Source organism: Capra hircus, chromosome 5 (assembly GCF_001704415.2).
Source record: "Capra hircus breed San Clemente chromosome 5, ASM170441v1, whole genome shotgun sequence".
Classification (NCBI taxonomy): domain Eukaryota; kingdom Metazoa; phylum Chordata; class Mammalia; order Artiodactyla; family Bovidae; genus Capra; species Capra hircus.
Window position 1 is genome coordinate 110,109,831 of NC_030812.1, and position 18,651 is coordinate 110,128,481.

The window sequence follows — 18,651 nt, forward strand, 5'->3', positions numbered from 1 at the left end:
GGCCAACCCAATAAAATAGGTACTGGATGCTTATTATTAAATTTTACACCATAGTTATGGTCTCACCAATAATAGAAATCCTAATTTCCCTTAACATATTATCATTATCAAAACTGAAGCTCTAAATATCTTCAGGAAGCTGGTGATCATTACCTATAGCAACGTTTTGTGTCTTTCAGGCTAGAGTTTAAGTGGATCCGGTCTCTGGCAGGCCAAGGCCTCCATGTGCTACAGAGCATACTCCAGGCTGACTGCAACGGGCAGGTGCCTGAAGGCGCAAGTGTCTGTGACCATCCAACCAATCCTTATAATCACAATAAAACCCTGCATGTGACTCCAGGAGAGTAAAAATATTAAGCAGAACTGGACCAGCGGTCTACTTCTGATGTGACTTAAACATGCGCAATGTTTGAAACGGTACCTGGCTCACAGTAAACAAATGTAGTGAACAGGCACTGTTATTCCGGGACAGTCTAAAGAAGTGGCATCATGAGGGACTTGCTGCCATGGCCCTGTCTGGAAGCAGATGGGGACCTGAACACACCAGGTACTCTCCCTTCCCCCCAGAAATTTCTGCATTCGCAGACCACAAAGCATAAGGCAAGACTTTGTGAGCACTGGTTCTTGTATTTGAGAACACGGGAGCTGGTGTGCTGCGGAAAGGTGATGTTGAAGAACTACAGTTGTCAAACATTTTCCCCATAGATGGACAGACCAGTGACAAACTATTTTTTACCTTAACACTGAGTAAAAATCATGCCTAAGTCTGAAATACTGCAACAAACCCTTAAATATAATTTAAATTGTGAATTCAAAAGCAACTGCTATTTCTCATGATGCATGAGTTACTCAAAATAAGCACACATGAAAACCTCTCACCTACTAAAACTTCACAAATTATATATGTCCCTTTGGTAAATACCTTACAGAATACCTAAGATGCTAGGTACTGTTTCTCTTCCTTTGGCAGAGGGCGATGGTCCTTGTTTTTACAGCTTTCTGCTTATACATCTATATATGCATTTTAATTGAAATATAATTGATGTACAATATTATGTGAGTTCAAGTGTCTACATAGTGCTTTGACGTTGGCATACATTATGAAATGTCACCATGACCAGTCTCATAACCATCTGTCTCCATATAAAGTTATTACAATATTATTGACATAGTCCTTATGCTGTCTGCTACACCCCCATAGCTTACGTATAACTGGAGGTTTGTACCTCTTAATCTCCTTCACCTATTTCCTCCACAGCTTATATTTTAATAATATGGTTTACAACACTATATTATAATTTATGTATTGTTTTCTTTGCTGTTTTTATTTCACATGTTTTCATTCATTCATTTTTGCAATAAATATATTGAGGATGGATCATGTACTGTACATTGTGCTTGAAAATACAGAAGTCAGCAGAATTAGACCAGCAAAGCCTTCAGACATTGTTAATTCATTGGAATTATAACATACAGAACATAAAATGACCACAGAATATTTAACTTCTATAAAGAAATAAAAGTTTGAAAACATGAGCAAAAAATAAGAAATTATAGAAATAGAAACAAAGGACTTTCCTGTTGGTCCAGTGCTTAAGATTCTGCGCTTCCAATGCAGGGGGCGCAGGTTCAAAAAATTCAATCCTTTGGCGAGGAACTAAGATCCCCCATCCCGCATGTCACAGGACATGGCTAAAAGTAAATAAATAAATAAAACCAAGTAGATCTGACAAAGATCCAAACAGACTTCTGTGCTGTGCTGTGCTTAGTCACTCAATCGTGTCCAACTCCTTGCGACCCCATGGACTGTAGCCCACCAGGCTCCTCTGTCCATGGGATTCTCCAGGCAAGAATACTGGAGTGGGTTGCATGCCCTCCTCTAAAAATGAAAAATAAAATACCTGAAAATTTAAATGTAACTGGTTGATTTAAGCAGCAGATTAACTCCAGTTGAAGAGAAAACTGGGAACTGGAAGACATGTACAAAGATTCAAAAGCACAGCACAGAGATCAGACAGAGAGACAGTACGGATGCGAGGAGTGAGAGGTGCTTCGTCCAAGTATCCAGAGCTCCGACTCTCCTTCCAGTCTCCAGCTGCCTGCCCCACGGCCAGTCAGTCATTCTCAAGTACCTCAAAGCTTCCCCCGCACACCAGGGGCTGTCCCACCCGGCGTTTGCTCTGGCCGCTTTTACTTTTCTTTCCCTCTGTCTTCTGGAGGTCCATTTAAAGGAACAAAGCTCCCTCCTACAAGCTCACAGGGGCGGGTGAGGGACAGGTAAGGGACAGGGGTCTGTCTCTTCCTCACTGGTCCCTGCTGTGGTCACATACTGTTGGTGGTCACTGCTCTTTCTGCTGAGGTCTCTCTGCCCTCCAGGCAGCCCTACTGGACAGGATCCAAGATGACCACGATGGCTCTTCGTCCTGCCAAACCCACCTCTGGGCAGCTCCCTGCTCTGATCAACTCTGGGGCCAGGCCAAAACCAACTCACCAGGCCTCAGTGGCTTTACTGCCAATGTGACTGGTCAGTGTCTCTCTCTCCAGGCCAGAGTCAGACCCCGGCTAAAATTCCAGGTATGAGTCAGGTACCGGTTCTCCAATTCCAGGGAATATATCTCAGAGCCCCTCTCAGCGGAACTGGGGTCAGTGAGTAGCAGTCTCTTCACTGCTCCTCCAAAGAGGGGGGAGGTGTGTGGAGACTCATGGCATAAGGCATTAGCTCCCTCCCAAGATATGCCCTGTATACAGACGGTATTGATAGTAACATGAAGAGGGAAAATCAAGCACCACTATTTCCATTTTGTTAAAACTGCTAACTTCAGGGAAACGAAGCTGTAGCCTGAACATGCTGGATATGCTGGACTGTGATCAGGAAGGGCAAAATGATTAACTACTAGATTTCTCTCTGAATTTTATTAAGGGATTGAGCATGTTTGATGATGACCTACATTCAAGATGTGCCATGCTTTTTAAAATAGTAATAAAATTCTCAGATCTCTGAAATGCACTGTAGACATAACCACTATCCAGAAAGCACACATAGAATCTTTAATTAGGTGTCTCAAGGAAAGACTGATTAAAGAAATAGGAAAAATAATCGTCTAAGGTGGAATTCAGTTATTCTAGTGTACTGATAGTCAGTATTTCCAGAACAAATACAGAACTCCAAAATACAACTCTTACTATTTCCCCAAACCTGTGGCTCTCCTGTCTTCCCCTTCTCAGTAAACGGCACCATCACACATTCACTTCACAAAGGCAGGAAACTAGGAATCGTCTTTGTTTCCATCCTTTTCCTCATGCTGACAACGGACCATCAGGAGATCCTCAGGGCTGAACTCTAAACTGTATGTCAAGTTTGCCCACTTCTTTCCACAGCCACTGCCCTGCCTCAGCCATGGTCATTTGGACGGTCTCCAGGGCCTCATCACTGGTCCTTTTGCTTTTGCGTCTCTCCATAATGCATTCCCTCTTGGTTTATATTTTGTTATTGTTGTTGTTCAGTTGCTAAGTCATGTCTGACTCTTTGCAACCCCATGAACTGCAGCACGCCAGGCTTCCTTGTCCTTCACTATCTCCTGGAGTTTGCTCAAACTCATGTCCATTGACTTGGTGATACCATCCAACCATCTCATATTCTGTCAGCTCCTTTTTCTCTTGCCCTCAATCTTTCCCAGCTTCATGGTCTTTTCCAACAAGTTGGCTCTTCGCATCAGGTGGCCAAAGTATTGGGACTTCAGCTTCAGCATCAGGCCTTCCAATGAATACTCAGGGTTGATTTGCTTTAGGATTGACTGGTTGGATCTTCTTGCTGTCCAAGGGACTCTCAAGAGTCTTCTCTAGCACCACATTTCGAAAGCATCAATTCTTTGGCGCTCAGCCTTCTTTGTGGCCCAACTCTCACATCCGTACACATTAAAGTTGTGAAAAAGTTCCATATCTGTACTGAAAGAACCACAGCTTTGTTGGTAAAGTGATGTCTCTGATTTTTAATGTGCTGTCTAGGTTTGTCATAGCTTTTCTTCCAAAGAGCTGCTGCTGCTAAGTCATGTCAGTCTGTGCAACCCCATAGATGGCAGCCCACCAGGCTCCCATCCCTGGGATTTTCCAGGCAAGAATACTGGAGTGGGTTGCCATTTCCTTCTCCAGTGCATGAAAATGAAAAGTGAAAGTGAAGTCGCTCAGTCATGTCCGGCTCTGCACGACCCCAAGGAGCAAACGTCTTTTAATTTTGCGGTTGCAGTCACTGTACACAGTGATTTTGGATCCCAAGAAAATAAAATCTGCCACTGTTTCCAATTTTCCCCATCTATTTGCCATGAAGAGATAGGACCGGAGAGCCCAGAGGAAGAGCAATAATCCAGCATGTCAGGAAAGGCTTCCTGGAAGAAGCAACATTTAGCTGAACCCTAAAGATTCAAATGAATAGGAATGGAGAACAGAGGAAGGGGCATATTCAAAGTGTGAGAGAATACAGTATTTTGGCAAGTTGCTCAGCATCCATTGCTAGACCACTGCACGTCATGGAGGAAGAAGGAGGTAAAAGGCAAGCTGCAGAGGAAAGCAGAGGCCAATGAGGAAGGAGCTTATCTGCCAGGCTAAGGTGTTAGACTTTATCCTAAGGGGAGCTTCTCAGAATTCTGACCAGATCAGAGCTGCATTTTAGAAATGTTCTTAGTCTCCAGTTCTGTTTTGACCCCTGACTGTTCTCCCTAACTTGTCCTCCTCCAATCTTTTCTTTACACCACCATCCACAGTCATCTTCCTAAAAGCCAGGAAGATCTGCTTGTCTCATGTCCTTGCTTAAATCACTTCAAAGGCTCCCCATCATTATCCAGACACTACTGAAACTCCTCCAGCACATGCTTGCCTTAGTCCATTAGTGCTGCGCTAACACAGTACCACAGACTGGGCAGCTTAGAAACAACGGAAATTTCCCTCTCACACTTCTGGAGGCTGAAGTCTGGGGTCAGGGTACCAAGATAGCTGGGTTCTGCGAGGCCTTCTTTCAGGTAACAGGCTGCTGACTGCTCACCGTGTATTCAGCTGGTGGGAGGGCTGGGGAGCTGTGTGAGGTCTAAGATCACCAATCCCCTTCCAACTTCCTCTTACCCTACCCCTTGTCCTCTCACACACTGTTCACTCAGCCTAAGATATTCTCTTCTTCTTCCCTCACTTGGTCTGGCTGATTCTGTGTAATAGGCAAAACAGTGTAGTGAAGTGTTTTCCAAACTGCAGGTTGTGATCTGTTAGTAGGTTATGAGATCGATTTTGTAGGTCACATCCAATATTAAAAGGAAAAACTGTCTAGAATAAAATAGAATGGATCAGAGTACATTTCCAATAACTATTGCAACACTACTGTTTCTGGTGAGTGTTTGTGTGTACTGGGTCATTACACAAAAGGAATTTCGGGCTGCAGATCACAGTTAAAAGGTCTGAAACACATCAGCATAGGCTCGGGGATCAGACTATTTTGATCTAAATCCTGACTTTGCCATTTCCGAGCTCTGTGACCTTGGGCAAGTTATTTAAGAATTCTGTGTGGATTTTCTTCATTTATCTCATAAGACGGTTTTGAAGAGTAAATGAATTAAAGTGCATAAAAGTATAGCCAGCACACACATGGCACCAGGGCTGACAGTTGAGTCATTATCTATCCTTCAGGTTCCTGAACATCATTTTCTCCAGAAAGTCTCCCCTAACATCTGAAGTCAAAGTCAGGTGCCCTCTCGCGTGCTTCCCTGCCCACTCTATCCTGACACTTACCTCATCTGTCTGATCAGACCTGATCAGTCCTGATTAGACCCTGGACTGGAAGCTACATAAACTCAGGGATCTTGTCATCATCGCATATCCAGCAGTTGGGACAGGGCCTGACACACAGTAGGTATTCAGTAAATAGCTGTAGGATGCATAACTCACTCACTTGGAAATAGATACACAGCCATCTGTTTCACTCAAATAAAGTCAAATTGGGACATATACACCTCAGGTGTCACAGTCATTTGATAAAGAACCTGTCACCTTAGTTTACGTTAAGACTGTTTCTCCTAATTTGAAATCTCAGAGAGTTATATGATATTTTTATAATACATGCACTTGTTAGTAACGTAGAAAAAGATTTAGGTGGGATGGCTCTTGATCTAATGTGTATAAATAATTCAAAAGTCAGTGTTTCTTTTAATCATTGCAATGATGAAAAGAGTCGGCCACTGCATGACAAATAAAAGGTGACATCTTTAAATATAGTTACCATCTTTCTAGTCTTTTAATTATTTAATTGACTTCTGCAGATGACTATGGCTTTGCCCTATTCATTTCAGTAAGAACGTTTCACAGTTCCATTCATGTCAATTTTTCATGCACGAATCATGTTTTCCAGATTTTTGAAGTTAATAAGGTGGGAACAATTAAATTTCAAAAAAGGTTTTAACTGAATTTCTTCACCAACCATATAAGGCACAGTTACTATGTTGATAACCACTCAAATTTCTGTAGTCATTTCTCTAATTAAAAACATGCTTTGCAATACTCCGATGATTGATTGAAGGACACTTTCAGGGCAATGTGAAAGCATGGAGCAACCGCCCTCAGAACGGAAACCATGAACGCAGTGTGCCTAACCCACGCGCAACGGCCTGAACAGCGTCATACACACCTGGAAGCAGCCAAGAGCAGAGTCACCATACCCTGGGTTGGTCCGCAAAGCCCCCGAATCAAATGATTCTCTTACAGAATCAGAGACACACAAGTGATACAGCAATTTGGATGATGCTGAGCGTTTCCAGGAAAATAAAGCAGGGAGCAGGGACAGTGAGCCAGTGGAGGTGGTGAGGTAGTCAGTTTCTGATACTGTGCTCAGGAAAGCCTCCCAAGGCTGTGCCGTTTCAGCAGCACCTGAAAAGAGTGACACCAAGAGCCAGAGAAAGACAGAGAGAACACTACTGCGTGGGACTCAGAAGCGGCCTTCAGCAGAAACACACGGCCCTGGCAGGCTCTAAAAGGAAGCAGAAAGGCTCCGGGAGACGGGACCGATGGAAGGGCTCTATTACGTGCAGTGTGCTCAGACACCTCCTAACTGCCCTGGAACAAACTCTCTTCACCAACACGCTAGCAACTATTGGCACGGCGCACCAGCATCACTGCAGCGCTTGTAGTGGTGGTCCTCTGCGGGCTAGAGAGGACCCCAGGGATGATGCAGTGGGACTGGGTTCCCGGATTGCAGTGGGGATAATGGCATCCTGGAGTGGTAACAGCTTAATCTTGGAGACAAGTGAGGCACAAGAACCATAGCAGGCCACAGGGATGCAACGATATCAGGTTTTTTGTTTGTATGTTCGTTTTCACTTTCAGGGATATATAATAATGGTTAATGAATGACAAGATGAATAGAAAATAAGTGGGCAGCCTATGAAGTGCTGCTCTACATGAAAAAGTGGAAAAAGTGAAAGTAAAAGTCACTCGGTTGTGTCCAACCCTTTGTGACTCCAAGGACTATATAGTCCATGGAATTCTCCAGGCCAGAATACTGGAGTGGGTAGCCTTTCCCGTCTCCAGGAGATCTTCCCAATCCAGGGATCGAATCCAGGTCTCCCACGTTGCAGACGCTGCTCTACATACATAGATGGAAAACCTAAGTAGTGTCATTATGAGAGAAGTCATGGCCTTTTACTCAATTCCTAAACTGAAGCCAGTTCACAAAGCCAGAATCTCCTGATTGAGGGGAAGGTCAGATCCCCTTGAGAAAGAATCCCAAAACGCCCACCGCAGGTATAGATGGTAAATCTCCTAAACCTTCCCTAGAGGACCCGAAGCCATTTACAATAGTGACTCTCCTTGGAAAGGGAAACACACAGAACTCCCCGGTCTTGTTAGATACTGGCTCTTAACTGACACTAATCTCTGGAGATCCAACAATACCATTATGCTCTACTAAGTAGGGATTTATGGAAATCAGGTGACACATGAAGTCTCCACCTAGGCAACAGCTCACAATGGGTCCCGTAAAATCGCAGCCCTACCTCCAGTATTTCCATGGTCTCAGAATGTATAACGGGAATAGATACTTAGTAACTGGCAGAATCCCCACTTTAGTTTCACAACCCATGGAGTTCAGGCTATTACAGTTAGATAGACCACGTAGAAACCTCAAGAATTAATTACACCTTCTCACTCCAAAAAATATTTTTTGGGAAACAGCAGACATTAGCGCTACCATCAAATACGTAAAAGTTATAGGGGCAGTGAAAAGCCAGATGGTTTGTGGAGAATGACCAGAGATTATTGCAAATATAATCAAGTGGTGATGCCAATCATAGCTGTAATTCCAGCTGCGGTATCTTCCCTAGAGCAAATCAACACAGCCCCTGGAATCTTATGTCCAGTTATTGGCCTAGAAATGTTTCTTTAAAAACCTCTACTAATAATGAGAATCAGTCTTCATGTGGCAGAGACAGAGTATACCTTTACTGTCTTGCTTCAACCTCTTTCATCAGAGACCAGACAGACCTGGATTTCCTTGATATCCGACAGAACATCACACTGGTCCTTTACGTTGATGATACAATGCTAACTGGACTTGATAAGCAGGAAGAAATAAGCCCTCTTAGCGCTTCATGCACGCAGAGGTGGGAGATAAATCCTCAGAATGCTCTAGGGTTGCAACATTTGTGGAGTTTCTAGAGTATTCAGTGGTCTGTTGCATGTTAACATATCCTCTCTAAAGTGAGTGACAAGTCGTTGGGACTTCCCTGGTGGCCCAGTGGTTAAGACTCCATGCTCCCAATGCAGCGGGCCCAGGTTCCATCTCTGCTCAGGGAACTAGATTCCGCTAAGAGCCCACATGCTGCAACCTCAGCTGCAGCCAAAAAGAAAAAAAAGAAAAAAGCAGTAAGAGACAAGTCGCTGCCCCTTGAATTATCCAACACAAAGAAATAAATCACAGTGAAACAGGTGTCTTGGAATTTCGGAGGCCATGTATACCACATTTAGGTGTGCTGCTCTGATCATTTACTGCCATTTTTTTTAGTGGGGATCGAAGCAAGAAAAGGTTCTGCCACAGGTGGAGGCCACTGCATAAGCTTCTCAGACAGCTGGACCATATAACCTTGAACCAATGCAAGTGCCTGATGCAGAGAAAGACGGTAAGCAGAGCATCTCGTGAGCCCCAGTAGGAAAGTCACAAAGCTGACCTCTAGGACTCAGGAGTAAAGCCATGTCTTCTTTTGCCTACACCTCAAGACACCAAACAATTATGTGCCCATCATGTAATGGGTGGTACCTGGTCTAGAGGACAAAGAATTGGGATCGCACAGCAGCATTCTATTGTAACATCAAATGGAACAGATGAGTCCAGACCGAGCCAGAAAGCCCATGGAAACTATACAGACAGATGGCCCAGACTCCACGGAGTCTGCTCCCATTATTTACTACTCCCCTGTCAACTTCCACCCCTAGCTCCACGTAGAACTGCCAGTTAAGAGAGAAAAGTATAGGGCTGGTTTACAGATGAATCTCAGGAATGCCAGGAGTAGCCAGCAGCAGTTAACTGCTAAATCAGAGCCTCACTCACAAGTGCCCTGAAAGAGTAGGAAAATCCTCCAGAAGACAGAATTGCAAACAGATGCACACTTCACATGGAAGGCAAGAAGCAATTCATGGTCGATGGGGGCTATCAGGGACCTGGAAAAAAAAAGACTGGAAGATTGGAGACCAACACGTGGGTGAATCTTCAGGGTGTATATGCACACTGTGTGAAGACATTCACGTCCCATAGAAGTGCCTGCCAGAGGACATTCACTGCAGAAGAGGCTCTCAAAAATCAGACGGGCAAGACATGCTGTTTAATGGACGCCAACCATCCTCTTTCCTTAGTCACTCTAGTGACTGTGCAGTGGACTCTAGCCGTGTGGTAGGGGTGGAGAGCATGCATGGATTCAACAACACGAGCTTTCTGTCACCAAGGTGACCTGGCCACCATAGCTGCTGAATGCCCAACCTGTTAAGAGTAGAAGTTAATTCTATATCCCTAGCATGGCACCGTTTTCCAGGAAAAGCAGCCAATTACCTGGTGTCAGGTTGATTATACTGGACCTACCCATTATAAAGGGGGCAGCGCTTTGTCTTCATGAGGAGACAGATGTACTCTAGGTAGCCATTTGCCTCCCCTGCCTGCAGTCCTTCTGCCAGCGCCATTACTGAAGGTACAGAATACTTTATCCACTTTCATATCATCTCACAAACAACCCTACACAAATTATTCCAGCATATAAACAAAGAGCAAATACTTTCCAAATCTTTTCATGAGTCTGGCAACATCTCAGTATCAAAACCTAACAAAGAAAATATGAGAAAAGACAGTCCTGGTTAATTTCACTCATGGATACAGATGCAAAACTCCTAAATAAAATATTAGCAAACCAAACCCAGCAAGATATATAAAAGATAATATATCATCACCAAACTGAGTGTATTACAGAAATTCAAGGTTGTTTCAACATTCGGAAATCAGCTAATTTACCAAATTAACAGTTTAAGGGAGAAAAACCTATAACCATCAATATAGATACTAAAAATGGATAAAACTCAACACATATTCATGATAAAACTGTTGACAAATTAGGAATAGAGATCTGCAAAAAACATACAGTAAACTCATCTTAATGGCAAAATGTTGAAATCATTTTCTTTAAGATACAGACTGAATCTAGCAAGACCACAATCACAGTTTCTATTCAGCACTCCCTGAATGGTTCTGCCTAGCAAGGTGAGGTAAGAAAATGAAATACAAGGTAGTTTATAAGTGTGGAATAAATCTGCCATCATTCACAAGGGATATGATTTTCAACACAAGAAACTGAGAAGAATCTACAGGAAAATTGGTAAGAATTAGTTGAGCAAGGTTACTGGCTATAAAATCAATATACAAAAATTATTTCTACTCATTTTCATCATCAACAAACTGTTAGAACATGCAATTTATAAAATTATATCTTTTACAGCAGCAACAAAAAATACATAAAGTACACAGGATAAATCTAACAAAAGATGCATAAGACTTGTATGGGGAAAAACTATAAAATATAACACAGTAAAGTGAAAGTTGCTCAGTCGTATCTGACATTTTGTGACCCCATGGACTATACAGTCCATGGAATTCTCCAGGCCAGAATACTGGATTGTGTAGCCTTTCCTGGGATCTTTCCAACCCAGGGATCAAACCCAGTTCTCCTGCATTGCAGGAGGATTCTTTACCAGCTAAGTCACAAGGGAAGCCCAGGAATACTGGAGTGGGTAGCCTATCCCTTCTCCAGGGGATCTTCCTGATCCAAGAATCTAACCAGAGTCTCCCTCATTACAGGCAGATTCTTTACCAGCTGAGCTATCAGGGAGGCCAACTCAGTGAAGAAGACTTAAATAAACAGAATTATTTGATATTGTAAAGAGGTCACTTCTCCAGATTGACTTAAAGATTGGCAAGCCAATAAAAAACTCTAAGAGGTTTTTTTCAAGGAACATGATAAGCTTTTATGTGGGAAAGCAAGCAAAGGGTCAAAAAAAATTTTTTTAATTTAAAAAAAGGAAAAGAAACAATGACTCTTCCTGATAAAGGAAAACTTTACAAAGGTTGAGTAATTACAAGTATTTGTTGGTTCTGGGAGAGCCAAATGCCTCGTGGAACAGAACAGAACTTGTGGAACAGAAAGCTGAGAAACAAAAATCCATGCATATGTGTAAACTTGCTTTAGGCCATAGATGGTACTTCAGTTCATCAGGGAAAGGACAGACTTTTCAATAACTAATGCTGGGATAGCTGGTTATCCATTTAGAAGTAAAAATGGACTCCTGCTTCAACCACATACAAAATCCAATTCCAGCGGCATTGAGAGCTTAATTGCGGAAAGCAAAATTATACAAATCTTAGCCTTTATGGTCTTGAGACAAGAAAGAATTTTTTTAGATCGTAAGATACAAAAAAGTACAAATCATAAAGAATGAAATTCTACCTCATTAAAATTAAGAACTTCTGCTACCAGATAATTACCAGGGCTCATTAATGAATTTGATAAAATTGTAGGATACAAAATTAATATACAGAAATCTGTTGCATTTCTATATACTAACAACATACATTAACTGTACACTTTCTGAAATATCAGAAAGAGAAATTAAGCAAACAATCCCATTTACCATTGCATCAAAAAGAATAAAATACCTAGGAATAAGTCTACCTAAGGAGGCAAAAGACCTGTACTCCAAAAACTATAAGACACTGATGAAAGAAACTGAAGATGACACAAACAAATGGAAAGATAAACTGTGTTCTTGGTTTGGAAGAATCGATAGTTAAAATGACCATACTACCCAAGGAAATCTACAGATTCAATGCAATCCTTATCAAATTGCTGATGGCACTTTTCATAGAACTAGAACAAAATTTTTCTGTTTGAAAACACAAAAGACTCTGAGTAACCAATCTTAGGAAAGACGAAGGGAGCTGCAGGAATCCCACTGCCTCACTGCAGAGTATATCACAAAGCTACAGCCATCGAAACAGTGTAGACCTGACACAAAAACAGGCATATAGATCAATGGAAAGGATAGAAAGCCCAGAAATAAGCCCAGGCAATTATGGTCCATTAACTTATGACAAAAGAAGCAAGACTACATAGTGTTGGAAAGACAGTCTGTTCAACAAAAATGGTGCTGGGAAAACTGGACATCTACATGTAAAAAAATAATGTATCTAGATCATATTTTAACACCACACACAAAAATAAACTCAAAATGGATTAAAGACGGGACACAAGAAAATTCCTAGAGGAAAACATAGCAGAACACTCTCTGACATAAATCGCAGCAGTATCTTTTTTGCCCTGACTCCCAGAATAATGGAAATAAAACAAAAAATGGGACCTACTTAAACTCAAAAGTTTTTGCACAGTAAAGGAAACAATAAACAAAATGAAAATACAATCCACAGATTGGAAGAAAATATTTGCAATGATGTGATTGACAGGATTAATCTCTGAAATTTACAGCTCATGAGGCATAACATCATCAAAACAAAGAACTCAATCAAAAAATGAGCAGAATACCTACACAGACCTTTCTTCACAGAAGACATACAGATGGCCTGAGAGGCACAAGAAAAGATGTTCAATATTCCCAATTATTAGAGAAATGCAAATCAAAACTATGAGTATCACCTCACACCAGTCAAAATGACTATCATCAAAAAATCCACAAACAAAAATAAATAAATAAAAGAATAAACAAAAGATCCACAAACAACGTATGTTGGAGAGGATGTGAAGCGAAGGGAACCCTCCTACACTGTTGGTGGGAATGTAAACTGGTACAGACACTATGGAGAACAGCGCAGAGGCTCCTCAAAAAACTAAAAACAGAGCTACCATATGGCCCTGCAAGCCCACTCCCGGGGATATACCTGGAGAAAAACATGGTCTGAAAGGATACATGCACCCCAATGTTCACTGCAACACTGTTTACAACAGCCAAAACAGGGAAGGGAGATTTTAGTTCTATCTACAGGGTTTGAATTTTAAGAATCAGAAAATATTCACTTATTATTTATGTAATATAAAAATAAATAAAACTTTTTAAATAAATAATTATGGTACAAAACTATAAATTCTATTTTGGGGGTATGGGCAAAGTCCTGTGGGAACACACTGAAAGGAGAAACTAGTGTGCGGAAAGATTTTACAGCAATAGTGACATTAGAGCTGGGCCTTGCTGGGTTTAAAAAAAAATTTTTTTTTTAATTGCAAGGTAAATGCTTTACAGAAATGTGTTGGTTTCTGCCAAACGAGCTGGGCCTTGCTGTTTGAATAGGATTTTGTTAAGCATTCATTATTTGGTGGAGAACTGTGGCAGACTGTATATTCCAAAGATGACTGTGCTAATACACTTCCCACTCCATATGCTTTTTTTTCAATATGACATGGACACTTGTCCATTGAGGGGTAGGCATCTTCATACCCTCCCCTTGAACTCTGGCAAGACTTTTCGATTGCCTTGATAAACTGAATGGGTGGGGCGGGGGGGTGTATCCTAGCGTGGCTTTTGAAATTATTCAGCTCTGCTTGGTCGGTCCCTTCACAGGATGTTGAACCTTGGAACCCAGCCACCATGCTACAGGGATGCCCAAACTAGCCCACGAGGAGAGACCACATAAGATGACTCACGTGGACAGAACCTGAGGCTCCCAGCTGACACAGCAAGCATCAGTTACCAGACAAGTAAGCGGATGAGCCATCGGATGATTCCTGTCCCCAGCCTTTGTGTACGTCATGGAGCAGAGACAAGTTGCCCCCGCTCTGCCCTGTCCTAATTCCCGACCCAGAGAATCCGTGAGCAGAATAAATGACCATTTTATGCCACAAAAGTTTTAGAGCAATGTGTTACACAGCTGAAGGAACTGGAACAAAGACATTCTAAGGAGAAAGTAATAGAATGTCACAAACTGTTGTGAATACTGGCAGTATTGGTGATGAGGCCATAAAGGTTGGCTGGAACCAGACTATGAAAAGTCTTACAAGACAGTAAAAAAAAAAAAAAAAAAAAAATTAGACTTACTGGCAGTAGAGAACTGTTAAAATGTTTTAAGCTGAAAAAAAATGAAATGCTAAGATCTGCCTTTGCAAGCTATCTCTGAGATCAGTGTGAAGGGAAGACTAGAGAGAAGACTCAAAACAGGAATTCAATAAAGATTTTAAAAATGGTTCACATAAAAAAAAATCTTTAAAAAAAATCAGAAAAGCTCCTCCAATTAAGATGAGTCCTAAACAAGTAAATGGGTAGGATCATCTCTCAAGCGATATGCTTTGTGACTTTTTCCCTCTTAAGGGTTGCTTCTGATGCTCATTTATACTCAATTTCTTGTATTAAAATGCTGGCAGAGAGAAGCATGTCACACAAAAACCTACACAGGAGTATTTACAGCAGCTTTAGCTAAAATTGCCAAAACTTGGACATAACCAAGATGTTCTTCAGTAGGTGAATGGATAAATTCCCTCGTATATCTTACTCAGCACTAATTTTAAAAAATGCACTATTAAGCCATGAAAAGACATGGAGGAACCTTAAATGCACATTACTAACTGAAAGAAGCCATCTGAAAAGGTTACATACCACATGATTCTAACTTTATGAATTTCTGGAAAAAGGCAAAACTCTGAAGATATTTAAAATGTCAGTGTTTTTCACGGGTTACAGAAGAGGGCAGAAAGAACAGACAGAGCACAGAGGATTTTTAGGGCAGAGATGCACTCTGTAGGATACTATAATGGTGGATACGTGTTGTATACGTTTGTCAAAACCCATAGAATGTCCACCACCGAGAGTGAACACCAACAAAGTATGGTCTTTGGATGATTAAAAAAAAAAGTTAACGTAGGTTCACTGTTTGCAACAAATGTACCAGTCTGGTGTGGGATGTTGATAGTGCAGAATGTTGCACTTGTTTGGGGAAGAGGGGTGTATGGGGAAATCTTGGTACCTTCCCTCAATTTTGCTGTGAACCTAAAACTGTTCTTAAAAAAGTCTATTAAAAATATTAGGGGATGGGAAAGTTAGGGGATATTAAAACACAAAAACATTTTCCTTACGTTTTCTTTCAAATTTCTGGATCTTGACCAATTTACATAAAGTGTATTCCAAGAATAAAAGCAAGCTGTCTAAAAAATTGTTACCACTTATAACCAATTATTTCTGTGAATAACGCCAACCTTATACTACAAATATCACCATAACCCACAATTTCTTGTTTCTGGGTTGATTAAAATATCCTCATCAGTCTCAGAACTGGCTTTATAAGAAAACTATATACAAGTGAACTTTTACAGTAAAACTATACTAACAAACTTCGGTTTTAATATTTTGGATATTGGGACTCTATATAATGGGAATCTAAGGTGCATGGTCCAAAGATGAGGGAGAAGATGAAACTCAGAATATAAGGAGCCAACTCTATGGAAAGGATGCCTGGATGAAAATAAAAGCAAAGATATATGAGCGGATAAAAACTACTCAGAACATTTTGTTCATCTTCACAGATCTTTCATCCTTTTTTTCTGAGAAAATCAAGGGAAGAATGTATTGGAAACTGAGTTCATGGAGAACAGACAGGCTGGAGTGGCTCGACAGTGGGTCAATCAGATCTTGAGTAGCAGTAGAGCCTGGCTGGAATTCGATAGTGTGATTTATTGGACGTCAGTAGTATACTGTGCCATTCTCTAGTGCTACTCAAGAGAGCATTAAGCAATCTGTGGGACACCATGCTTCATACTTTCTCACATTCTCATCTAATGCTTGCTTCTGAAAAATATAAGCTCTTCATCAAAGAGAAGATTAATACAAACAAGAAAAGGAGCTAAAATGAACTTTATGCTTTAAAGAAAAAAATTTATGAATATAAAAGATTTAACATTTGTAGTTAATAATTTTTGAAATGAAACAATGAAAACGAATAAAGCAAAACAGACAAAAACATTGAAACAAATAGTAAAACAAGGTTCTTGGACCCTGTGTGGATTGAATTTATCCCTGTTAATCTTTTCCCACATGACCAAAATTAAAGCCACTGGTGCTCTATTTCACAAAATAAAATCTGATGAAAAACAATACCTGTCCAGTGTTTCTTATTCACGTTTCTGAGTACAATTTTTATTCTTTAATTTACCTGTATCCAAGAGATTATAGACATCTGTTTGCCCTTCTGACAACCATGCCGTTGATGAGATAATGGAAGTAGGAATTATCGGCAAAACTGGCTTTGGATCATCCTCACAAAATAACATCAGGTCCTTATGGAAAGCAAAAGAGAACACGAAAGTAGAAACAAATTAATCCCACTGCTTCAATTTGCTACAGCAAATGGACAATTTATGGAGACACAATGTGTCTATATGTGCTAACATTATCATACATTTGGATTGAAAATTAGCACAGAAGTTATCTACACTTGGGTGTCCACTGAGTGTTGAGTGGTTTTCTATCCTTAAGGATCCCCTCTCCCTGCAGCAATATGGTTGGACCAAGAGAATATTATGCTTAGTGAAATGTCAGACAGAGAAAGACAAATATTGTTCGACATCACTTACATGTGGAATATAAAAATAATGCAAATAAATGTATATGCAAAACAGACTCACATATATAAAAAACAACTAATGGTTACCAAGAGAAGAAGCAAGGCGGAGGGGCATATTACGAGCATGGGATTGAGAGATACCAACCACCACGTATAAAACAGACGAGCAACAAGGATATATTGTAGTAGCACAGGGATTTATAGCCATTATCTTATAATAACTTTTAATGGAGTATATCTGTAAAAATACTGAATTACTATGCTGTACAAAAGTTAACAAAATATTTTAAATCAACTATACTCCAATTAATATAAATAAATAAGTAAAAAACAATCTGTACCTTCTAAGTATAAAAAAAAAAAATCACTCTTTGCTACCTAGTGCAGATAAGCAATGATTTTTTTGAGGGGATTAACTTTCCCTACCATTTCTTGAGCATCCTTAGAACTTACTATCTCAGAGGCTGATTCTGTTTTATTGGTAGTAACAAAGTTACCTGTGTGAGTCTTTTATCCATATTTAAAATTTTAAACTTTTTATCATGGAGTAAAGACAGCAGACAATAATCCAGTCAAGTAGGTTAAACAAGAATCAACTCAACCAGCCTTGTTTCATTTGTATCTTTACCGCTTCCCATCTTTTATTTTGAAGCAAATCTTAGATATATCACTTATTTCAATATGTATCTCAAATGATAAGAACTCTAACAATAAATAATTGTGTTTACACTTATAAAAGATAATACTGTGAAAGTGCTGCACTCAATATGCCAGCAACTTTGGAAAATTCAGCAGTGGCCACAGGACCAGAAAAGGTTAGTTTTCATTCCAGTCTCTAAGAAAGGCAATGGCAAAGAATGCTCGAGCTACTGTACAATTGCACTCATCTCACATGCTAGTACAGTAATGCTCAAAAGTCTCCAAGCCAGGCTTCAACAGTATGTGGACCGTGAATTTTCAGGTGTTCAAGCTGGATTTAGAAAAGGCAGAGGAACCAGAGATCAAATTGCCAACATCCATTGGATCATGGAAAAAGCAAGAGAGTTCCAGAAAAACATCTATTTCTGCTTTATTGACTATGCCAAAGCCTTTGACTGTATGGATCACAACAAACTGTGGAAAATTCTAAAAGAGATGGGGATACCAGACCACCTGACCTGCCCCCTGAGAAATCTGTATACAGATCAGGAAGCAACAGTTAGAACTGGACATGGAACAACACACTGGTTGCAAATAGGAAAAGGAGTACATCAAGGCTGTATATTATCACCCTGCTTATTTAACTTATATGCAGTACATCATGAGGAACGCTGGGCTGGATGAAGCACAAGCTGGAATCAAGATTGCAGGGAGAAATATTAATAACCTCAGATATGCAGATGACACCATCCTTATGGCAGAAAGTGAAGAACTAAAGAGCCTCTTGATGAAAGTGAAAGAGGAGAGCGATAAAGTTGGTTTAAAGCTCAACATTCAGAAAATGAAGATCATGGCATCCGGTCCCATCACTTCAAGGTAAATAGATAGGGAAA

At 40.6% G+C, this 18,651-nt stretch overlaps 1 protein-coding gene across 1 annotated transcript in view; it reads right to left on the bottom strand.

Moving 5' to 3' along the window:
* Positions 1-18,651, bottom strand: part of ENTHD1 (ENTH domain containing 1) — an 81,732-nt gene that overhangs the window by 19,906 nt on the left and 43,175 nt on the right. The window contains exon 4 of the mRNA XM_005681180.2: positions 16,709-16,832. Within this exon, the coding sequence (XP_005681237.2) occupies positions 16,709-16,832 (124 nt within the window). The remainder of the gene's footprint in view (positions 1-16,708; positions 16,833-18,651) is intronic.